The sequence below is a fragment of the Ammospiza nelsoni genome, chromosome 9 (genome assembly GCF_027579445.1).
Source record: "Ammospiza nelsoni isolate bAmmNel1 chromosome 9, bAmmNel1.pri, whole genome shotgun sequence".
NCBI lineage: Eukaryota > Metazoa > Chordata > Aves > Passeriformes > Passerellidae > Ammospiza > Ammospiza nelsoni.
In genome coordinates this window covers 32265860-32290300 of record NC_080641.1, presented here as the reverse complement: position 1 = coordinate 32290300, position 24441 = coordinate 32265860, and the positions used below count along the sequence as shown (strand labels likewise).

Here is a 24441-nt window from a genome sequence, read left to right as displayed (position 1 = left end):
AGCTTCTTCCTTTCTTCTGACTTCAGCTTCGCTGCTCCTGGGTTTCAGCATGTGGATGTTTGAGCCCTGGGGTGGAAAGGGAGGAGAGGAGCACTCCCCACCTGCCTTTGGTGTTTGGTGTTTGGGTTTGCGTCTCAGTGCCTTGGGCTGTGAGGTGAGGAAAATTAACAGTTGCAGGCAAAACATAGCTTTTCTGCTTTTATTTATATGTTTCGTGGTGGGATTTTGCATGCAGTTTCTTTAATCACTTGGAATTATTATTTCTTTTTTTTTTCTTTTTTTTTTTTTTTTTGGGTGGTTCTTCTGTGATTTACCCTTTCAGAAACAGCTCTAAAAGCTGAGGATGCAGGTTGTTTTCCTGCAGGCCCCATCTTTTCCCAGCCTCCAAGGCATCAGATCTTTCTGTTCATTAATTTCTCCCCTCTGGTCAAAAAAGAAGTGTACTTGGTTTTCTGACTGAGGTGACTTTGTACTCATTTACTTGCAGGCATTTTCCTGAGTCCTAAGAAGTCGATGTAAAGGTAAGAATTGCTTGTGATCCAGACTGGTCCTTGGTGTAAGAGCCCTGTCTCATGTTCCCACATAAGCAGGCAGCCTAATGCCAAATAAAATTCATTAAATCACCTGTTGTGATCCTACATTTCACATTTCTTTGGATGTCCAAGTCCCACTGATCCAGGGGTGCTTCGTGCTCCTGCATTTCCTAACACAGAAGACCCCAAATTCAAACCCTTGGGAGCAAATTCCTCTCTGGGTGAACAGCTCCTTCACCTGAAATAGCAAGGTTGGCACAAAAGGCCATAGCTTTGCCCCCCAGCAAAGGGATTTTTTCACAGAACAATCCATCTCAGGAGTTGAGACAGCATGGTTTGTTGTTTTCAGCCCCTAGTTTCATTTACAAGCAAAAAAAAAAAAGTGGTGAAAAAATTGGCCTTTGGCAAACATGCCCACAAAAGAAAATATGGGGCCAGGTCTTCAGGTGCCATAAATCAGCTGCAGTGAAGGGGCAACACTGATTTACATCAGCTGAGTGTCAGCCTGTAAATCCCCACTGACACACAGTTGAAAAACAAGCATTTCCAAGCACCTGAGCAATTTCTTTCTCTAAACCACCATTCCTTTCTGCTCCCTCTCTCCATTCAAATGCCTACAGAAGGGCTGCTTTGTGCTTTGAGGTTTTGGTGCTGTTGTTGTTCATAATGCCTGATTCCTTCTCAGGGCTCAATGAAAAGCTCAGTAAAATGAAGTGCCATTGGCCTCCCGTCCATCCCAGGTTTTTGTGGCAGTTCATTAAGAACAGGGAGCTGCAGGCTCTCTCCCTGCTCTCTGGACACAGTTCAATACTGTGTGCATTCTTGTGCTGAGATTTACGTCTCACATTCAAAAAAGCCCCTTAAATCAAGCAGCCTGTTAGCATCTTCTCAGGCTCTGTGTGCCTGGGAGATAAAATGCCTGCGTGCTAATAGTCAATTCATCACTGATCTTACAGGGGAAAAGCCTTTGCTTGTGTGGGAACATCCTCTGCCCAACGGTTGCCTTCGAGCCTCTCTATTTATTGCTTTATTTATTTATTTATTTATTTAAAATTCCTCATCAGTTTGGGCTTGCATTCTGCAAGGATGCTTCAGCATCTTTAGGCTGAAGCCTTCTCCATGCAGAGCAGCATATGGCTTTGCTGCCAAGGCAGCCCTGGCCAATATGCTGGACTTACAGATCTGACAGTGCCAACTTACAAAAGTTTCGTGGTACATATGTCAATACCAACTGCAGGGATGGTGAGCTCTTCCTGTGTTTCCCAAAGGAAAATATATAAACTCCCTGGGAGTCAAGCTCAGTTGTGTAAACACTCACAGTGAATTTATTTCATGACACGCTGCAGCCCAGTGGTCACCCAGCAGCTCCACCTCCTTTGGGTGGGTTCTGTGGCATCTCCTGTGCTGCAGCAGTGATGCTGGGCACTGGTGGGGCAAAACCATCACATCTGGTGGCGTAAAACCATCTTATCTGGTGGAGCTCCCCTCACATCTAGTGGGGCAAAACCACGGGAGCACTTGGTCAGGTTTCACACGGTGAATCCAGCAGTTGCAGAACCGCGTCCCCGGTCAATGATTCCTCCCAGGGGTTAATTCCATCACACGCCTGGAGTATTTCTGGCCCAGCTCAGGTTCCAAGGCTCCCCATGCCAGGCACACTGTGCTCTCAGCAGGCTCTGCTCTGGAGGTCCCTGCCAGCACAGGGCTGCCCGCCGTGCTGCGGGGCAGGGTTGGAGCAGTGCCGGCTGCGCCGCGCCGTCCCCGCCTGGCACGGGGACCAGCCCGACCAGCAGCTCCAGCGCCCGTCCGTCTCACCACCTGGGACACGCAGAGAGGAAGGGAAAAACAAACAAAAAAAAAAGGGATTTCAGGTCTGGCTGAAGCTTCTCTGGATATGGACTCCCTGCTCTCTGGCAGCCAGGCCCAGGCTGTTGAGATCAAGGTGCTTTGAAGCCAGGGGAGATGAATCAGCATCACCCCAAACTGTAGCCATGATATTTTCTGAAAAATCCTTTCCTTAGGATTTGTTCTTCTGAGAAGCTGAGAGGCCTCAGGAACAAAATGTAAACAATGATTATCTGCTGCTATGGAATGCAACAGGTGCATCTGTGATTGGTCTCATGTGGTTGTTTCTAATTAATGGCCAGTCACAGTCAGCTGGCTTGGACTCTCTGTCCAAGACACAAGCTTTTGTTATCATTCTTCTTTTTCTATTCTTAGCTAGCCTTCTGATGAAATCCTTTCTTCTATTCTTTTAGTATAGTTTTAACGTAATATATATAATAAAATAATAAATCAAGCCTTCTGAAACATGGAGTCAACATTCTTGTCTCTTCCCTCATCCTAAGACCCCTGTGAACACCACCCCACCAAACACCAACAGCTCTTTCTTGTCCATCTCATCTGAAACCCTCTGGTTTTCCTTTCCCAAAGCACAGCTCACAGCTCTCTCTGCAGCAACTTCCTGCCTCTGACCAAGGTAAAGGGACAGAAGTCCCCTAAAGCTGTGGGGATGTTGTGGAAAGTCCCTTTGGAGATGGGTCATTTCAAAGCTTTTTCATTACAGTACAGACTGAGTTGTCAGGAGTGGTCGATACTATGGATTATGGTGGTGCTCCTGAATGATGGGAATGCTTGATGGCTGTCATTTACTGTCGTTTTTTATTTACTCATCTGGCCTTCAAGCCTGGCTTGGGCACTTTATTAATCCAGACAGTGCAAATGGGTGTGTGTGCTTTTACTTAGTGCTGGCTGGGAAGCTGTGTTTTCCATCTGCTGGAACATTGTGCTTTTAAAAAATAAAATTAGTTTGGTCTTAAATTAGTTTTGCTACTGAAAATTTGAAATTAAAAATTGCCCAGGAGTTTAGAAGTGTGCCTGTCCCCACTGTTGCTAAAATCAAGGAGCACAAGGCTGGCTGGTCCAGTGCTCTGCTTTGATGGCAGGTCCTGGGCTTCCCAAGCAAATTCCTGAGATTTGGAGACAACTTAAAGAACCTGAGCTTTTTTTAAAAAAACACTTTGCAGTCACTGAAGCAAAGATTGGCATTCAGCCTCACAAACCATCTCCCCAGCTCTGCTCCAACTCCCTGTCTCATCACAGCTTTGATTTCCCACTGGTGAGACCCCAGTGATGAGCCCACGGCTGAAGGCCTGGAGCTCTGCCTGGTGGAACTGCTCTCAAGATAGATTTTTCTGCCAGTTTCATGTGCTGAGATTTAGAATTTTTTTTTTTCTTTTTTGTCATCATGAATCAGGACAAAAATATCCAGAGAGAGCTGCAACTTTTTTTGGAAATGAAAGAGCCTGTTCCGACCCTGGCTTTTTTTGCTACCCACTTAACTTTTTAGGATAGTATAGAAAGTGACAAAGAAAACATAAATATAAGCCTGTCACTTTGGAAAAATATATTTTTTTCACCCCAAAATAGACACTCTAGTCAAAATGCATCCCAGGAAGGGGTAGGAAATCTGGCAATGTAAAAAATCTAGCAGTTTTTTACTAAAACAGCTTTTTTGATGGTGAGTTGTGTGAGCAGTTCCTTCACCTGAGCCTTTCCCCTTCCCTCCCTGCCTGCTGAGGTTTGTGCTCCCCCCCCTTGGAGCAGCCATCCTTAGTGGGATGCCACAAGCCCTCCAGAGGCTTGATTTAATCCAGCAATTAAATTTATTATTACTATCTCTATTTATAGTAATAACAAATTCCAGAATGGTTTGGATTGGACGGGAACATCTCATTCCAACCCCTCTGCATGGGCAGGGACACCTTCCACTATCCCAGGCTGCTCCAAGCCCTGTCCAACCTCACCTTGGACACTGCCATGGGACAACCCATGCCAGGGCCTCACCACCCATACAGGGAAGATCTTCTTCATATCCAACCTAACTCTGCTCTTTTTCAATTTAAACCCATTCCCCCATCCCCTGAGCTGTTTGACATAACCTGTCAGAACTCAGTACATCCCTCTGGGTGTCCAGAGTTGCCAAGGACACCTCTGGGGGCTTGGAGACCCCGGCACGCAGCCCAGAACACCTGGGGATTTGATTATGACCCCTGGAGCAAGTTACCAGCTTTGTATGAGGACCTGAAATTCACAGAAGTTTAAATAGTATAATAATAAAAATATCACAGGGTGAAAATGTAGATTTTAGGATTTTTGGAATGGGGGTTATGGGGACAAGATGGAGGAACTTGGGCATGTCTAGCCTTTTGCCCCCTTCTTCTTGTTCTCCATTTTCTGCAGTGATGCTGGCACTTTGGGATTGATTTAGAATAGAAATTCACTGTCTAACATAGGTGATAGGTATTGGGAATTAACTGTAAATATGTTATATGTAGTTTGTAGTACAAAAGGACAACACCACCTCAGGGGCGGTCAGAGTGCCTGTGGCTGCCTGGCTGAGCAGATCTCGGATGGGCAGAAAGAAAATTTTACAGATAAGAATTAATAAACCACTTCAAGAGCAAAACCTGAAGAACTCTGATTTGTTCTTCAGCTGCGTGGGCCGAAACAGAGACATCCTGCACATCTCAGGGTAGCAATTAACAACCAACAACCCGAGATAACCCAGCCACAAAACACAGAAGGGATTGATGCGTGGATGCTGTTAGATTAGCCACGTGGAGAGGGAAATCCACCCCTCTGGGCTCTCACCTGGGCGCTGGGTGTGCTGGCAGGCGGCTCCTCGGTCCCCAGGGCGGCAGTGGCAGGAGCAGCTGTCCCCCAGCAGCACGGGCTCCCCGTTGTTGAGGCAGGGCCTGCAGCGACAGGGGCTGAATTCCTGCAGGAACTCACCCAGAGCCCTCCTCAGGTGCTGCTCTTTGCTCTCCATGTGGCCGAGGTTGCTCCTGCGCAGGATTTCGTGGATGGGCTGCAGCTGCAGGGATGGAGATGGATGGCACAAGAACAATTTCAGCTGGGCACCAACTGGGATGCTGTGACATTGCTGGATAAATTCAGGATTCGGGGAAAAACTCATTTGTCTTCCTCGACAGCTGCATGTGCATCATGCAAATGTGGTGCTGCCCCAGTGAGGAGCCACCGTTCCAAAACCTTCCTCATCTTGGGGGTTTGTGTGGGATTGGCTTTTCTGGACATGCTTTGGGGTTTTAGTAGGGATTGGAATGATAAATTAAAACACCCCAGTAAGCCCATTTTTTGGACTGATTTCTTAGTGCTGTCACAGTCCCTGAGATTCTTGCATGCTTTTTGCCTTTTTGAAGAAAATGTTTTGGTAAGAGCTTTGGACAGAGGGCATCATCAAAATTTATTGCCATCCTATCCCTTGCAGTGGCCAGATTGTGAAATACCCAGTAAATGCTGAGAATGAGGAATTTTGCCTATATATCTTTTGCCCTTTGATGTAGTGAAATAATACTGTCATCTGCAGCTTTGGGAATGTAACTCACTCATCGTATTTTCCAGCAGCAAGATCCAGTTCCTATACACCAGTCAGCAAAAATAATCCAGTCTGGGCAGCAATTATAACTTGCCCAACTGAATATTAATATTCAATGAGTATTAAAGCTAAAAACTTGGGACTGTGTGAGGACACTTATTTACATTTGTCCATCGATGCATCTGGGCAAACGCTCCCTGTCTAGGCCAGGAATTTGTTCCAGGGAAGAGCTGGGTGTCAGCTCTGTGAGAGTGATTTGGGGGTAGGATCAGGCTCAGCTGGGCTTTGGGAAGAGCTCTTGGGCAAATTTGCACAAGCCTGTTTGACAAACTGAGGGGACTGCAGATAAGAGCTGCTGAAGTGGCCCCTCTGGTTGCAGGGAGCTCTGGAGAGGTCAGTGCATGGTTTACTGGAAAATAGAAAGGTCAGAACATGGTTTACTGGAAAACTGCAAGAAATCTTGCCCAGAATTAATGGGAACTTGTGCAAAAAGGTGAATAACCTGCAGCTGGAACTGAAAGCATTTCTCTGTTATCAGATCTTTCTGCTGCTGCCCAGGGAAGTTTGCACAGTCCTTCTTGCCCTGCCAATAACACAGATAATTCCCAAATCCATTTTTCCTTCTCTCACTCTCTGTCAGAGCTTTCAGATCTGCTTTCAAATGAAGAAAAGAGGGATAGAAATGGCAGCATGTCCCTGCCATGACAGAGATCCTTCCCTCACACTCCATAGCTTCTCCTGGAGCAGGCTGGTGATCTTGGCATCTTGGGGTACTTGTGGTCCTGTTGACCACAGCTGAGGAGTTGTGGCCACCCCCTCATGCCTCTGCCAGCTCAACCCTGGATTATTTGTTTGTAGGATCACTCTTTTCTGTCCCTTTCCATCCCCTCTGCTTGCACCCATCTCCTCCCCCTCAGAAGCTCTATAAGATGCTTCACTGATCTTCCCATTTTATGGGGCACCCAGTGAAACAAAAGGCAGAAGAGAGCCTCGCTGATTTTTATGGCCACAGACTTTCTTTTTGGAGTGTGGAGAAAGGCAGGACCCACCTGACAAAGCAGCCAGGAGCTTCCTGCTCAGAGAACTCCTGGAGGAGGGCTGTCTTTGCAGAGCTTTTGTTGGGTAACAAAACACCTTCCCCAGCCCCCTGTGAGTGCCCTGCTCATACAGGAGGGTGGACAGCATCAGGGAGAATACCAGGGATGAATACAACTGCAATTCATTGTGAAGCCGTTGGGGAACACGTCAGAAACTTAACCTGGTGCTAATCCAGCATTAAGCTGCTTGTCTGTCTCCCTGTGGATGCAGTCAGTGGGAGATGTACTCCCCATTGTGAAATGAATAAGAGGTTACCAGATCAGTGGCCCATTACATTTAATCTTGTTCTGTGATGGGATCACAATAAAAATACGAAATGATCTGCTCGACTACACTTTCATTCCTTAGAGCAGCAGAGTTTCTTCAACTGCAGAAAAGCCTTACCTGGAAATCAATAACAGCAGGATTATATTTTAATGACCTGCCCCAGTGACGATACATTTGGCCATCCCAACTCTTCAGGAGCCCTCCACTGGAACTGGTATCTCCCCCTCTAATCCGGGGAATAATATCTTCCACAACTGCACTGTGGCTCCCAGCATCTGCAGAGTGGAATTGCACAGGTATTATTCAGCTGCTGTTTCCACAAAAAAAGGCTGCAGAAACTGCTCAGTGGAGGGGAGATCAATTGTGCTGTCAGGGGCTGCCTCCCAGGATCGATGTGAGCTCAGTGCTCTCTGCTTGTGGGGTGAGCCCTGCCACCTTACCACAGGGTGACAACTTGAGCATCCCAAATCCTCTAAGCTGATAACACCTGAACTCCTCCAGCCTTGGTTTCTGGGTAGGGCATGGGCAATAGGTCACATTGACTATAGCTCATTAGGAAATGTGCAAATCTGGGGGTTCCTACACTCTTTGAGTACTTTTTAGAGTCAATTTTGACTTAGTCTGTCACTGCTGTGGACTGCAGCCTCCCAGCCACCCCACAGCCTCTGTTTCTAATCCAGATATATTGCTGCATTAATTCCTGCTCTTTTAAGAAGGGATCAATACTCCTGGAGATGTGAACCCAAATTTTCTGTAGTCCCACCTTGCCTGGGGGATGGCACCAGAGCTCCCATCCTCACACCTTGTGTGACCCTACACAAATCTCTGTGCCCAAAACAAGTGACCCAAGGAGCCTCAGGAGACCCCAGCCCTGCTGCTGTACCAGTTTTCAGGAATCCTTTCTGCTTGCAGTCAGAGTGTTTCAGGGTTACACCCAGATCCACGTTCTCCTTGCTGGCTGTAATGCCAAGAGACAGCCCAACACAGGCACTTATCTGCTCCATGCTGATGGCTGCAAAGCAGAAAGCAGACAGGTAAATCCAGTGACTCGTGGTATTCATTTTCCTGCTTCTCTTTTCTATCATTGAAGAAAAGATTCAGTTACTTTCATGGCTTGTATTTTGAAGTCAAAAGGTATTTTGGGCAGAAGACCGTGGAAAACCCCAATATTTTATTGGGGTATATTGGACCTATCATATATTAAGTGTAAAAATAATTTCCTTAGGAAATATTAGAAGAAAGTAAAAATCTTAAGGCTTCAGGCACTGTTTGATCTATATATTTAACAACAAACTTTGGGTTTTTTCACAGACTAACTCAGACTAACTAAAGCCAGGAACAGCAGCTGAAATCAATAGATCCTCACTAATTTTCCTAAATTCAGGATCTGAATTTAGGAAATCAGATCATTAATGGTTAAAAATCAGATCACTTTAGGAATCTGATCATTAATGGGTTAAGCAGCACCTTCAGGAGTACCTTAGGAAAGGTGTGTGTGCTGAGAGCTGCCAGAGCTTTCCTGCCTGCTGCTGCCAGCTCCACCACCACATACATCATGAAAATATGTAACTGGAGAGCCATGAAGCAACTGCAGAGGGGAGAAGGGAACTAATGAGGTGGTTTCACCAAGGTAAGCAATGTGCATATTTCATACAGCCTGGTTTTATGTAAGCACTTGAGTGTACTGCAAATATAAGGCTGTCCTCTAGTAGTTAAAAAGTCCGTTGATTTCAGTAAATGCAGGTATTGTAAGTAACAGGTAACTTTTATATTGCTCTTTTTTGTCAAGGGGACCTTAGAGTGTTTTCCAAAGAAGCCTGGTGATGCATAGAGTGGTTTTGAAAGGAGGCACAGAGGTCAGTGGGGTTTGTGTGTTGTGGTTTGATGGTCTGAAGTTGAAACCTGTGTCCAAGTGCCACCCTGGAGCACTGTCTGCTGAATAGCCTCCCCTCAGCACTGGGGAGCAGGGCCTTGCCTTGTTGTGTTTAAAATATTGCCCAAACACTCTTGGCTCTGGTTTTGTGGGGTTATGGAGTGGTGTGGGTTAAAAGGGACCTTTAAGGTCCATCTGGTCCAGCCCCTCTCCCTCATGGGCAGGGACATCTTCAGCTACACAAATTTGTTCAGAGCCCCATCCAACCTGGCCTTGAGTGTGTCCAGGGATGAGGCATCCACCACCTCTTCAGGCAACAGTGTTTCACCAAACTCATTGTAAAACATGGCTTCTTTAATCTACATTGGCCCTCTTAGTTTAAAACCATCCCACCTTGTCCTGATTAAACCCTGTCTTTGTAATGTCTTTTAAGCATTAAAAGACAGGCCCTGATTAAAACCTGTCTTTGTAATGTCTTTTAAGCACTGGAAGGTTGCAGTGAGGTCTCACTGAAGCCTGGATAAGAAAAATCCAGGCTGAAAAACATAAATTCCCTCAGCCTTTTCTCATGGGAGAGGTTTCCCACTCCTTTAATCAGCTTTGTGGCCTCCTCTGGACTTGCTGTGCAAGTGATCCCAGATGCAACACTGCAAATGAGGCCTCACCAGAGGGGCAGAATGCCCTTCCACCACCTGCACGTGGCCTTGCTGGACCTCATGAGGTTCCCAAGGGCCCAGAACTTGCCCAGGTCCCTCTGGGTGTCACCTGCAAGCTTGTTCCCTTCTTCCCTCCCTACAGGAGAAGCTCACTAGGACACAGATCTGCTCCTTGGCCTGGTGGATCCAAACCCTGCTTAGGAACTCAGCATCCTGAGAAAGGGCCTGCAAACTGGTGAGAGCTGAAACACACTCCAGACCTGAACTGGGAACTGCATCCCACTGCAAAACTGGGCCCTTGAGAAAGATTAAACGTGTAGCACTCAATTACTTGTACTAAACTGTTCAACAGTTGTAAACACAGTGGGTAAAGTTCACTCACCCAAAGCAGCATGAGTGATTGCTTATCTTGGTGCTGGAGTGCCATAAAATTAAACTTGAGGAACACCCTGATTAATTGATTTGCCATGGTTCCTGTTGAGTAATTATGTTCAGCGAGGGGCTGTCGATACCATTCGCCATTGGTCGTGGCGAGATCGAGTCTTGATAAATGAAAAGTGGTTATCACTGCAAAAGGGTGGCCTCAGTAAATATTAGTGCTTGAGGGGGGAGTCCTGATAGGGTTTTTTTTTGTTTTATATGATATAATTTGCGATAGTTAAATGTGCTTGAGTGATAAGATTTACTGCTGCATTTTGAATTAATCAGAATATATGAAGACTCTTTCTAATTTACTCCACGCATAATGTTCCTCCCATAAATGTTCTTGTAATGTGTGAACACATTATACTGTTTTCTGCTAAATAATAGAACCATAACAATCTATTTTAAAAACGAGTAATGAAAAATATTGATGGCAGAGCAACGAGGGACCTCGCTCTGACATATGTATTTATTTCACTCATGACCATATCCATATAAGCCCTTGCAGCCTGAAAGCTGGGAATGGGTCTGGCAACAAAACTGCAGCCTGAGCTCTGCACGGAGCTGTGGATACCTAAACACAGGAGGTGATTTCATTTTCAAAATTCAGGTTTCCTAAATGCTCAAAGTCCGAGCCAGATGCTCAGTGACCACCTAAGCTGTGTCTCATTTAGGGAGGACTCAGCCAAGGGATCTTTTTCCTGAGTTTGTGCATTAGTCACTGGTCTATTAAAAAATGAATATTCTGTGTTCCAGAGCATTTAGCAAGCAGCCTGGTGGGCTGGGTGGGCCCTGAGGATGCAGTGGTTGACCTAAAGCAGCCCTGTGGGGGCTCAGTGATGCATCTGCAGAGCTTCAGACTCATCTTAGGAAGCTCTGATTTTAAGACTTGAGCACTTGTATCCTGATCCTAACCATTCCTCAGGGAAGGAGGATAATCCTCTTGCAAACACAGCCTCCAAGCATGGCTGTGATCAACATTAGAGAAATCAGGGCTTTTTTTGCTAAATGGTTTCAGACAGTGGCATATCAGACACTGCAGGTGGGTCCTTCTGGGTCAGCACTGTGTGACACAGAGCACTGCTGGCTTTGTAAGGGTGGACTTTCTGGCAGAGCCTGGATTAGATGAAAATTACAGAATGGTGGTGCATTAGAATGAAAATTGCATCTCTACTGGGGTGCATTTTTGTTTTTTGCTGGACTTCAGTATCCTTCTTTCCTAAGATAAGGCATCTTGTAGCAGTAAATCTCCTTATATACACAGCAAGCACAAGATAAAGTGAAATAATAGCCTCCCTCCACATGCTCTTGATTAATTCTTCCTCTGAAATTGGCAGTCTGCTTCCTGAAGTCTTGCTTGCCAAGACCTTGTTCACTTCCATATCACTCACCCTTCAAATTGAAGGAGTAATTTGAAGAGGCATCATGTTTCCAAACATTGGAGGTTCAGGAACTTGATGAAAATTCTCTCAATCAGTAATTTCTTGTGGAAAAATTGGCATGGTTAATGTGCAATATGGAGTGCATAGTTATCCTAATGCTGATGGGGCCCAACCATTTCAGACCAGAGGCAGAATCTGGGGCAGAACCATGAAAATTATTGAAATTACTGAAATTACAGCAATTTGCACCTGTTGTCCAAGATCACAATTTCCTTCTTCATCAGTGTCTGGCCTGGAGTTACCAAGGCAGTGGCACCCTCAGCACAGCAGAGTGATGGCCCCAAGGGGAAATGGGATCTATTGCATTGTTGACACCTTTACAAAAGTTGACAACCTGCTTATTGAGCCATATTATTGTTCTGTATCCCATGTTTTTGATTAGGAAAAATGTTACATTTTTGACTTGCTATCAATGGCAATTCCCAGGCTCTCGGTGTCTGCAGTGGGTGTTTTGTCTAACTGAGATTTAGAGGTAGGGCCCTCCAGCCTCATACACTCCAATTTGTTGAGAACTGGAGCTAACAGGGGTCTGTTAATCTCCAGATGTGGCACTAAGCAGAGTGAAGTGGCAGAGGTATTGCTGAGTGCAGTGCAGTATTTCCATTTACAGAAAATTGTGGCCCTTGCTATGAACAGGCTGAAATGTGAGAGTGCTGATTTGCTGAGCTCTGGGTGGCTCTGCAGCCTTCAAGCATTCATGGTGAACAAAGATAACAAGAAATAGGAGAAGATTAGCAAGAAATGGAGAAAATGATGCTTAGGTTCCTTCCTTAATGACCAAACCCTTACCCAGACACTTCTGAAATCAAAGCAGGAACCACATTTGGTGACATTCAAGGTAATCCCAAGCCACGTGGCCAGTAATGCCATCAGGGTGGAAATACCAGGTTTAAAGCAGAAAGCTGAGAACAGAGAATATATTTTGATTTTTCTGACCTTTTCTTCGCATCTCCTCCTTATTGATGACGAGGATGTACTCAAAGACACCGCCCATGGTGCCAGATGTCATGAAGTGGGTGCCGTAGTCGTTGATGAATTTGGCATACATGCCATAGTTGTAGGTGTCGGGGAGCTCTTGCAGGGAGAGCAGCACATCTTCATCCAAAACTATGTTGTCCCTTCTCATCTTGAAGCGGGCTGTCTGCACCTTGGTCACAGCTCTAATGAACCCAACCTCCTGCAGGTAAAGGAGAGAGGAGCTGCAGTCAACATGAATTTAAACAAGTGAATTTCTAGGCTTTAGACTTGTGGGGGAAAGCCTGAATCTCTCACTGTCAGTTCGTGCATGAAAACAAGCCTGATTTAAATGAAATAATGGTAATTCTCTTTTTAAAGTCTGGTTTGCTGTGGAGGTGGAGGGCCTTGGGGGGTTGGATACTATGGGTGTTTTATTGATGTATGAATATGATCAGAGTTGGGCTCCACATGGTTCCCCTCCATTCTCCATTTCTGCAATTTCTTTTTCCAGTTTCCTTTCCATACTGTTTATTCCCTTTTTGCTTTTTTCACAAACTCAATGAATAGCAAAGCACAAGGGTCAAGCCCAGCCCAGCAGAGAGGAGACTCCTTGGCCAGAAAGATGCTGATGGAGGGAGAATTTCCTGGATATACCACCAGCTCCAAAGCTCCACCTCTGTATTTGCCATTGCTTTGCACAAGTCTCCACTGCAACACGAGCAGCCCTTTAAATGATTCCTCCAATAACTGATCATCATTTAGCTGCAAACATCATGTGAGTCTGGACAAGGGCACAGTAAATACTATAATGGTGCTCATTTCAAACAGCTTTTAAGGGCATTTTAACTCGGAACACCATCAAAGTAATTCTTCTTTATTGTTTTCTGTCAGCAGCCCGGAGAGAAGTGGAGATGGGGCACGGTAAATGTGGGAAATACCAGCACTCATGTTATTAGATTGGAAAGAGGTCATCCCTGCCAGTCCATGATGCAAGTCCTCTGTGAGAAGTACACCCTATTATCAGGTGCTATTTTTTTCAGTGTGGTATTTTAACCTCCTGTTAAAAGTAGACCATTTCCCTGTCACGAGGCAGCTTGTATTAATTTGAGCAAGATATATTTGCTACTAGAGATCATTCCTTGAGGATAATTGTTTTGATCAGCATCTTGATATTCCCTCCTCCCTCATTGTCACTTTCAAGCATTTTTTTATTTATGTGCTCAGTGTAGCCATGAAACAGGATGGGGTGAGATGACATGTGCCGTGGCACTCCGTAATTCAATTTTATTCCCATTCCCTGTTTGCTGAAACATACCAACTACAGCAAACAGGATTCCTAACGATCATACATTTGCAATTACATGAACAAATTAAGGTACAATTACCCTGTGTTGAAAAATGCAATTGAGAGAATAAACTGACATAAGTTACAGCCAGACCATGCCATGCACAGATGATGCGACTGGAGCAGATGCATCACTGATCTGCTTGGTTTGGTTTTTTTTACCTTTGCATCATATTGTGTGAAATTCTTCAGGGATCCTTTGCCACCTGATAAAGTGAGGCCCAGGTTTAGCATGACATCTGAACCTCCAGGCCCAATTCCAATGGTGAAGCCTGTTGTTTTGGATTTATCACTTTTAAGGGCGTCAAGCAGGTCCTTTGAATCGTCGTAAAACTCAAAAGCAAACCCAGAATCAGCATGAGCCTAAAATGAAAGGAGCAGACATTAATTTTTCAGGGACTTCCCCTCCTTTTTAATCTCTGTTTCTTGAAAGAATACCACTGTTAAAGCCCATGATGCTCCTGACAGCACCAGCACTGACTTCAGTGAGTGTGGAATAAGGAATTAAGTCCCTTGCCATTTCATTTGGAAATATGTGAGAAATGTGGATAAAGCCAAGCATTTTGCTTCTTCCATCTCCAAGCAGGGGAAAGGTCTGTGTTTAGCCACTCAAAGCCAGAGCTGGTAATGGTAGCTATTAAGACAGCCTGACACTTCTCATTATAAAACCTTCCTTCCAGTTCCTTACAGCTCCACCAAATCCTAATGATTTGGACTGATTTTTTTTTCTCTCTCCAGCCTGCTTCTGGATGAATTTATTTAGGTAAATAAAAATTCAACATCTATTTACAATGGCAAGGCTAGAAAACAAACATTGTTTTGCCTGTGTTTTAGAGAGTGACCTTTTCCTTGACAGCTCTGCTTCGCTGGCACGTGGACTCGAGCAGCTCTGCTGAGCCTGAGCTCTGTCATTTGCCAGCTCTGTAAAAAGCCAGCTCCATTTTCAAAGTGGGGACTAAGGGACTCTGCCTGCCGGGAGGGCATGAAAACTACTTGCATTGAGTAATATTTCCCAGGAATAATGTGTTTTCATTCGTTCATGTCAAAAACACGATAAATGTTTAACAGCGTGGCCAAGGCACCCACTTAGGATGTGGGAGACCCAAACTGAATCCTTGCTCTGCTTGGATCAGTGTCCAACATCAGACATGACCTTAAAGACTGTAGGTGTTGTGATCCCTGGTGATGGGTTGCAGGATCCCTGTCTCACTCAGAATTCAGATTTGTGCCACTTGTAGACTTAAAATGCTTTCATAGATTGAACCAGCAGCATTGTTACCATTTTACACATGGACAGCTCCATCCCTAGAGAAGCAGAAGGCCTGTGCAAGTTCTACAGCTCATTAATAGCAGAATTTAGAGAAAACACCTCTCACTTGGCTCTGCCTGGCCAGAGGAAGCAGTGGGGATGCCTGGATGATACAGCAGGTGCATTCCTTGAGGCACCATAGACCAACATTTATGCATCGAGTGCCTGCTGGGGTACCTTAAAGACAACTACTGGCAGAATGTGGGACATTGTCAGAACCCAGGAAATTCCTCTGGCTGCCCTGGAGGACTCGAGACCCTGCCAAGGGGCTCAGAGTCCTTGGCACAGAGCCCAAGACCCCTGTGCCTTTGATCTTGACCCATGGAAAAAATTACCAAGTTTTATATAAAGAATTACAAGTCAAGAAAGTTTAAGCAGAATGATAGTGAATTTATCACAGGGTGAAAATGTAGAATTTTGGGGTTTTTAGAACGGGGGTTCAGGAGGCAAGATGGAGGAATCTGGGTGTGTCCAGTCCTTTCTCCTTCTTCTTCTTGGCCTCCATCTCTCCATCTTCTGCTGTGATGGTGGCACTTTTGAATTGGTTTAGAGGAGAAACTCACTGTCTAACATAGGTGATAGGTATTGGGAAGTTATGGTAAATAATGTACACATAGTTTTTAGAATCAAAGATAACACTAGTGTGCCTCTGTCTGTCCTGCTGAATGGACCTTGGCAGCCCAGAGAAAGAATTTTATAGATAAGAAACAATAAACAACCTTGAGAACAAGAATAAAAGAATTCTGACTCCTTCTTTGACAGCCGGGCTGGGAAAAGAGACTTTCTAACGCATCCCAGGGTCACTGTGACCAACAGAAATCTCGAGAGGAAGTCTGGCTGTTTTGCTTAGGAATTGCTGCTAAATTTGGCCTCCTGCAGGCCAGGAACTCACCAGGAACTGGTACAGATGGAGGTTGTAGGGCTTGCGGAAATACTTCTCATCATCCCCATAGTGCAGGCGCTCGCAGGCGGCGTCGTAGCGCAGCTCCCGCCACTCCCCGTTGTACACGTACTCACAGAACCCTCCAAAATACCCCGGGTCATAAATGTTCTGCCTCCCTTCCTCTGTCAGGATGTTGTACCTTGGAGAGAGGAGTGTGAAAAGTGCATTTTATATGCACTATCTATGCAGATATTTACCATATCTATTTTGTTGTATTGGTTAGTAGTGCTGTATTAACATTTTGACAGTATGGTAAATGTAGTTTTGTAGTTAAAATAGGTAACTTTTGTAGTTAAAATAGGAAGTATGTATGTGGGATGTTTTTTTAAGAAAGGAGTGAGGTACTTACACCAGATAGCCACAGGACACCCAAGTCTTTCAGAAAAAGAGAATTTATTGCTCTCTTATCAGAAGAAATGAACTTCTTCCTGCCTTGCTCAGCCATGAAGACACCGTCAGGGTTAAGAGGAAGAAGTTGACACTGGCAAAACTGAATCCTTTGTTTGAATGGAATTTATGCATCATGTATGAGATGCATGAATATTCAACAGGCTATTGCTTTTAAGGGTTAATCCTCTGTTAATGTGTGTCCTTTTCTGGGCTTATTTTGCCCAGAAAAAGGTACCTGGACTTCCATAACTCTTTATTTCTATTGTCTCATATTGTCCTAATCCAAACTGTCCAAATTATTATTACTCTAATTACATTATTAGTTTTATAACTATTTTATTACTGTTTAACTTTAAAAATTTTAAAAACAAGTGATGGGCGCTTTTCACAAGGAATTTATCCATCACTCTGGTTTTATTGCCTCGGTCTCTGTCACAGATTCTCCTGATGCTGATATCTCTACCACCAGGTTATCCATCCTCAGGCCTCCTGAGGAACTGGAATAGAGCTTAAGGCTGGGTTGGGTTTGTTGTCTCCTTGCTGTCTCCTTCCCAAAGCTACCAGGAGGCAAACAGCCATTTTATTTCCGAGGCATTCCTTTGGGCTTACATGCAAGAAATGGAAGAAATCAGTGAAGTTGCCCAGCCCCTCCCAGCAAGCACAGCTATGAAAGTCCCAAAGTCCTGGAACTCCTCCAGGTTCCTCTTGAGCCTAATGCATCTCATTGTCACAAAGTGCTTCCTGGCATTCTCTGCAATTATTTTCTGTCTTAATTTAATCTCTTTCTTTTTAATAATGGTCCCGTTTCTCAGGGTAGTTAACACCCTCCCTAGACATGAAGCCTGTGCTTTGCCAAGTCTGTCACTTATTATTTCCTTATTCCTCCTTCTTCCTGCTCTCCAGCCCTCACAGCTGCTGCCCTCTGAAATCCCTCCTATTACTTAGTATTCCATGTAATTGCATGGCCCAAAGTGAAAGCTTTATTCAAACTAGCAGCAGCACTGCTCTTCTCAACAGGGAACCGTCTTTAGGACTAAGATAGCAAATGCCACTGCTTTTGTGTGTTCTGCAGGAGAAACACTTCAGAGAGCAGAATTAAACAGGGTTCTCAGTGGTAATTAATGCATGCCTTGTAAAACTTTTGATGGACCCTCCCAGGCCCTGGGCCAGGGTGACATTTATCTCATGGACTCCAGAGAGTGTTGGATTGAGCTGATGGGAAAGTTACACAATGGCTGGCTCCATCCTCATCCTGCAGCCCATGTTCATAAATTCCTGGAATGGTTTGGGCTGGGAGGGACCTTCAAGATCATCTCATCCCAATCCATCTGCCACAGACAGGGCTGTGTTCTCCAAGGGAAACTGGGCTTGGTTAAAATACAGGGTTTTCAACAGAAGTGTCACAGTCACAAATTGTTTTTCAGTTTCATTTGATTCTGGATTTCTCTTTTGCCTGTATTACCTAATCAAAATTTGAAACTGAGCAGGGAAACACTTTTCATTGATAGGAGTATTTACATATACTCATGTGGAGCTCAGGCTCTTTGCCTTGAATCTGTGCTCTGAAATCCTAAATCCTGGAGCTAAATCTCCTTAAGGGTGAATGCCAGCAGGGTGCTGCATTCTCCAAAGTCTGCTGTTTGCTTTAGTCTCTTACCTTTAACAATTGGAGAAAGCCATGAGATAACTGGGATCTATTTTTTCAGGAGTGTAAAAGGGCATCACTAGCACTGTGGTCAGGTAATATATCTGAGACAGAGGATAGAAATAAAAGCTGGAATGAACTCTCATTGCCACCCATGGTCACTTGGGACAGCACCTCCCCTTTGGGTACAGCCCCCTATCAATTCATGGATCACTGCTATCACTAAGGAAGAGCAATATAAGAAACATAATCCTGTTTTGATTGTGAGAGGAGCAGCTATTGATTAATTACTCACCCTTGGACTATTTTTTCCACCCCTGGGATTGGGAACAGATGTTCACAAGGGCTTTCAATATCTTCATCCTCACAATTATCCTCATCAGAGCCATCTCTGCAGTCCCAGTCTCCGTTGCACACGAGATGCCGTTGAATGCAGCGCCCTAAAGTGCACAGATGCAGGCGGTGGCTTATCCCCCCTCCAGAAATCCTGGCTGCCAGCTTGCATTGATTGGGCTGTTTTTCACCCCCATCTCAAGGCCACAAGAAGTCATGCTGCATGTTAAGCACAGCGTTATTCCATGGGGAATTGGCTTTTCCAAGCTTCTGGGACCTAAACACAGCACAGAGACCAAGCTGGCCACTCCCATGGGCTTCTGTCAGGTGGGAATCAAGGAGAGGTCACCTCCCTGCCCTGAATTTATATTTTCTAAAATCACACTCTTGGAAAGTTGCTGTAGGAATAGCTTCACCCCTTAGCTTAAGGAAGCCAACTCCATCTTATTAAAGTGCAAGGTTTCCTCTTCGCAGGAGGCACTTGGGGAGTTTATTGCCATAATTAATTGCAAGAATGGGTATTTGCAGGAAAGGCAATGTGGAAGGGTTTTTGCTTCTGGGAGCATGGAGAAAGCCTTGAGGAGGGCACTGGCACTGCTTAATTTACCCCAGTGCAGTGATGATAACCTGCTCCAGCTGATAAGCTGGTCACAGAGCTGGCCCGTGGCTCCAAATTTTGATCGAATTTTCGTTAAATGCTCAGGAAGGAAGTTAGGACCATTTGTGTAGAAACAAAAACCTGTCAAGATTAGTCAAACTTTCAGAGAACAGCCGTTTTATATCCTGATCCTCAGAGCTGGAGGTGGCTAAAAATAACTAAATCACCCCAACAGATTGCTGGTTGGATTGATGATTGAACTCTGTCTCTAGCAGGGGAGAACGTGGTGTGCTGTGGGAGCGGAGGGGAGTGTGAGCACACAGCACAGCACTTAGAGCAGAATATTCCTACTCTCTTTGTTCCACTGAAGCATTCACATTCTCCATGCCACACAGCCTTCTCTCCTACCCAAATCTGAGTGCAGCAGGGATGGATTTCTGTAAAAGTGGGGGGAAAAAACACTGAAGAGGGGAAATTCCCTGCTTTCTCTTGTACTGGTTCACCCTCCTGCTGCCCGGGGCAGGGGACTGATACCCCCAGTGTCAGAACTCAGCACATCCCTCCGGGTGCCCAGAGTTGCCAAGGACCTCACCGGGGGGCTTGGAGACCCTGGCACACAGCCCAGAACACCTGCGGGTTTGATTATGACCCCTGGAGCAAGTTACCAGCTTTGTATGAGGATCTGAAAATCATAGAAGTTTGAATAGGGTAATAATAAAATTATCACAGGGTGAAAATGTAGATTTTAGGATTTTTGGAATGGGGGTTATGGGGACAAGATGGAGGAACTTGGGCATGTCCAGCCTTTCTTCTTCTTCTTCTTGGTCTCCATTTTCTGCAGTGATGCTGGCACTTTGGGATTGGTCTAGAGTAGAAGTGCACCGTCTAACACAGGTGATAGGTATTGGGAATTAAGTGCAAATATGTTATATGTAGTTTGTGGTATAAAAAGACAACACCACCCTGAGGACGGTCAGAGTGCCTGTGGCTGCCTGGCTGAGCAGACCTTGGCTGGGCAGAAAGAAAATTTTATAGATAAGAATTAATAAACAACTTCAAGACTGAAAACTGAAGAGTCCAGACTCGTTCTTCAGTCACACGGGCTGAAACAGAGACATCCTGCACATCTTGGGGCTGCAATTAACAACCAACAACCCGAGACCCCAGGAAGGACCAAAACCTCTTTGTCAGGGGTTTGTGCCTGGGTCACTCACCCGTTTCCTTGCACTGGAAGTCCTGCCCACACCCTGGTGGCCCTGAGCAGGGTGTCTCAGCTCGGCAGGCTTGCTCATCCCAGAGGTGCCCAGCGCAGCGTCGCCCTCCGAACTCTGCCGGCCGCTCCAGCCGCCGGTACCGGTGCTGCAGAGACACAGCCATGTGTGTGACACACAGAAATCCCCTCCACAGGCCACAATGCAATCATTTTAACAGCTATTCATGTTAAAACTATCATTTTCAATAGGCATTCCTAATTTATGTGTGTGTGTGGCTTGAAGACTTTGTGTGTGATAAAGACAGGAAGGTCAGCAGAGAGTTGGGAGCTCAGGTTTGCCTGGAGTTCGTACATGTGAACTTAGAATGGCTGTTTAAAAAATATCTCTGTTTTATACCTTGGAAAAATATGGCATTTTTCCAGCTGCATGTGCTTTGTCCTGCAGTGCACCAGGCTCAGATGGACACAGACACTAATTACAACACTGATCCTGAAACATTTCCGATGGATTATTAATGGGAATTGCTGCTCTTTAAATTAGGAAGGGGGAGAAAAAAAGAAAGGGAGAAAAGCCATATTATTTACTGATAATATATTGTCTATAAGCACAGGAACAAAAAAAGCAGGGATAAGATAAACACAGTAGAAGGCAAAATTATGTCAGGTATGTGAAAATAAATTCTCAAACTATGAAGACATATGTGAAATGTTATAAAAATATGAGAACAGGAGCTGATGCATGAAGGCTGCTTCTAATTTCTTTTCGCTGGACTATTTGCATTAAGAATCAGGGGATACTTAATTAAATCTCAGACAGAAAAGGAAGAAAGTCTTGGGCAAGTATTCTGGCCTGATTCTTCCACCATTTGCCTTGATTTTGCTTTGCCTGTTCTGCTGCCTCCAAAGAATTTATTCCCCAGTTTACACCAGGGTAAATAAGAGCCTCTCTAGCAGAGGAGCATTTCCATCATATTTGGATGAGTTTACTGGCTGCTTCAGAATGATGAATATGTATAATATATATAATTAATGTGTGTACATCCTCATCACAGACACATCTGAAGATAAATGAATACATTACAGCGGATCCTTACTTTTTTCTCTTGGCAAGGGAAGCAATCAGTCCATCCTGACCACTGGCTCAGCTGACAGTCAACAGGAGCTGGAGAATTAACATCTCTGCTGCTTCTTCTAGGGAGGGGAAGAAAGAGTGCTCTAAGGTCTTTGAAGCTGTGTTTCGAGAGGGACTGAAGGCTGGAAGGGGGAAAATTACCTCAGTGTGTGTGGTTTTCCACCAGGAAACTGGTTTTTAGGAAATAGGAAGCATCCCAAGATGTCCCATCCAAGTATTCACCATCAGAATTGAGCAGGTGCAGCACTTGGGGATTTTGTCTTGGGATTCCTGCTCTCCCAAGACATCTTTGCCCTTTCCAACAGGTAGATTGCAATTATATATATACATATATTTATGTGACCAATCATCCTGAGTAAACAGAAGGAATGTCCTGAAGAGACAGGTTTTAGAGGAAAGCTAATTTTTTGCCTTTCTATTCAGAAGCACATCCCAAACTCTAGAAGCAGGGATATTTATCACTCCTGAGCCTGTTTTGATGTCACTTTCTTTACACCCATGTGGGCTCATGGACAGGATTTTTCCTGGTGTGAAATCAGATCCTGCTTTCCATGGGCTTTGTGGAGGGCTGGGAATTGTTAGAGCACCAACAGTGCTGAGAGAACAAGATGCAAAGATCTTGGCTAAGAAATTTGTTTGTTGAGTATTTCTAAAGCAAAATACACAAATTCTGAGGAGAAGAAAACAACTAAAGGAATATTTTGAAAGGAGAAAAGGGCAAAGGTATGGTATTGTGATGGCTCTTGGTTTGGACTCTCTGCACATACTCTGAATGTCACTACAGAACAGCTAGAAAACACTTCTCCTGCCTCCCAGCCCAGTCATTACAATCTCTAGGTCAGTCTCTGCTCGTAAAAGCTTCATTTGTTTGAGGCATTTCTTTGTCTTGAGGAGCAACCTGTGCCATGCAAACACAACCCTGCGTTTGCCACAGCCTTCAAACCATTTTAAAGGTTTGTTCCGAGTCAGAACATTATTATTTTTATTATTATTTTGGTGATTAACTAATGAGCAGTCTGTTTTGCTTACAAGACTGAAGTCCAAAGAGAAATATTGATAATTAGCAGAGGTATGGAGCTCATGGGGGATACATCAGAGGCTGGGCAAGATTTACTGAACAAGTAAGGGAGCCTGTGGGTGCAGATCCTGTGTGAGGTGAAAACCCAGAGCCTGCAGGAACCCAGGGCTGGAGGACATGCAGGTATTGATGCCTTTTTGCTGTGACAGGAGGATTTGTGGCTGCATCCTTCAGCACTTCCCAAAGTACTTAATTGGCTCACCTTCGATTGGATTTTACATTTACCTCTTCATTACTCTGCCTTGTTTGATAAGTTCATCAAACATCAAAAATCTTGTCTTTGTTCATTTTCAAAAGGGATTATCGGAATAAGCCTTCATAATTAAGTGTATCACTGCCACAGTTTTTTCCTTTCTGCCTTCTCCTTGTCTTCATGTTCCAATTATCACTGATACCTTTTTTTGATCCTCCTAAATCATATTTGCCTTTACAACAAGCTTGAAATTAATAGCTGTAGAAAAAACCCTCCACCCATTTTCCTATCATGACACTGTAGCTTTAGAAAAAATGTAACTTGTTTATTCTTTTCCTTCAAAGCCCAAGTGACACTTGGATAGGTTAATAATATTGTTCATGGGGAAAAAAAAACCTGAAGAATGAGGATCTGGCTTGGACTGAAAACTGGGTTATTCACATGCACTTGTTAACTTCGTGTTGTCGAGTGTAAAATAATTAGAATGCAAAAGAATATGAAAAATATTAACTCATAAATCATCCTGTGTAGAGAATTCATTTCAAGTGCCCAAACCCAGCCTGCTAATTTTGGTAAGGAAGTTTAAGACGGCTTAATAGTCCTCTGCAAAAGGAAAATCATTGTGCAAACAGTTCCTTTAAGAAGGAATTATGATGCTCGGGCTTTGGACAGCTGCCAATTTTTAATTTTTTTTTTTTCCCTGGTAGCTTTGTGCACATGCCTTGAGTCAAACTGATGGGCTGATTGACGTGCTGGTAATTCCTGCATGGAAAAGAGGGGAAGGGACCAGGCTTACCTGTGGGAAGGCAGTGCCTGGAGCTCCCTGCACGCCTGGGCTGGTGTCAAAGCCAGTGAGCACACAGTCAGGATCCAGGCACAGAGCTGAGCCAGGCCCCACCACATTGCTCTGCCATACGTGGATGTCTGCTGCAGATCAGCTGCAAAACAAAGCTTTCAACTTTTCAGGAGTGCTGGAAGGAGCATGGAGCCCACCAGGCTCCAAAATGCTGCAGTAAATCATTGACAGCAGCACAGATCCAATCACAAAGAATCAGGACACATCCCAGAGGCCTTTGCCCTTTTGGAAACAAATTCCCAGTTTTCTGGCAAGGAAATATATTAAACTGTGCAACTGTTTCCACATTAAAGTCAATCAATCCTATTGCAGCAGTGTGATTCTTACCCAGCCTGCGCTCTCCTTTTAATTTGAAGGAGGAGGAAACTCGTGTTGTTTCCCACTGTGACTTCCCTGTAATTTTGATGTGTGTGGTTGCTGACCAGGGAAAAGCTTCCCAGTACAGCAAATTGGAGATTAGCACAAAATTGTGTTCTGAGGAGCGGGTACCTTGCAGATACACGAAGGAAATGTCAGTTCAGCTTCCTTCCCTCGCCAGCCCCACGAGGCAGTTTCCCACCTCTAAAGCTGATGTGAGTGATCACCTGGCTTTAGGATGGCCCTACACAGCCACTGCAATGTGAAAATCAAATTCCTCGTTTTCTAAAGTGATTTTAGGGGAGAGAAACATCCCCTACATGTGAAATTGTTGTGGACATACCTTGTGCAAACTCATCTGCTCGTGGTGGCTCTAATGCTTTTAGCTGGGTGGAATCTTAG

General features: G+C 44.7%; 1 protein-coding gene across 1 annotated transcript; it reads right to left on the bottom strand.

Moving 5' to 3' along the window:
• Positions 1–1831: 1831 nt before the first annotated feature.
• Positions 1832–23824, bottom strand: C8A (complement C8 alpha chain). Its single transcript, XM_059478356.1, has 11 exons — positions 23623–23824; positions 21518–21614; positions 20425–20569; positions 18575–18719; positions 16194–16383; positions 14155–14355; positions 12627–12867; positions 8180–8308; positions 7414–7571; positions 5187–5409; positions 1832–2351 (listed from the first exon to the last, which is right to left on the bottom strand). The coding sequence occupies exons 1-11, from the start codon at positions 23727–23729 to the stop codon at positions 2200–2202; spliced, it is 1788 nt and encodes a 595-aa protein (XP_059334339.1). The 5' UTR covers positions 23730–23824; the 3' UTR covers positions 1832–2199.
• Between the last annotated feature and the right edge of the window lie 617 nt (positions 23825–24441).

What these genes read in the sequence shown, in the direction of transcription:
- C8A (XM_059478356.1), bottom strand. Translation starts at nt 23,729, where the DNA reads ATGTGGTGGGGCCTGGCTCAGCTCTGTGCCTGGATCCTGACTGTGTGC. An exon ending in CAGGCACTGCCTTCCCACAG is followed by an intron (nt 21,615 to 23,622) that starts GTAAGCCTGGTC and finishes TCCCCTCCCTAG; the next exon opens with AAGAAGCAGCAGAGATGTTA. An exon ending in CTGCTGTTATTGATTTCCAG is followed by an intron (nt 5,410 to 7,413) that starts GTAAGGCTTTTC and finishes CCATCCCTGCAG; the next exon opens with CTGCAGCCCATCCACGAAAT.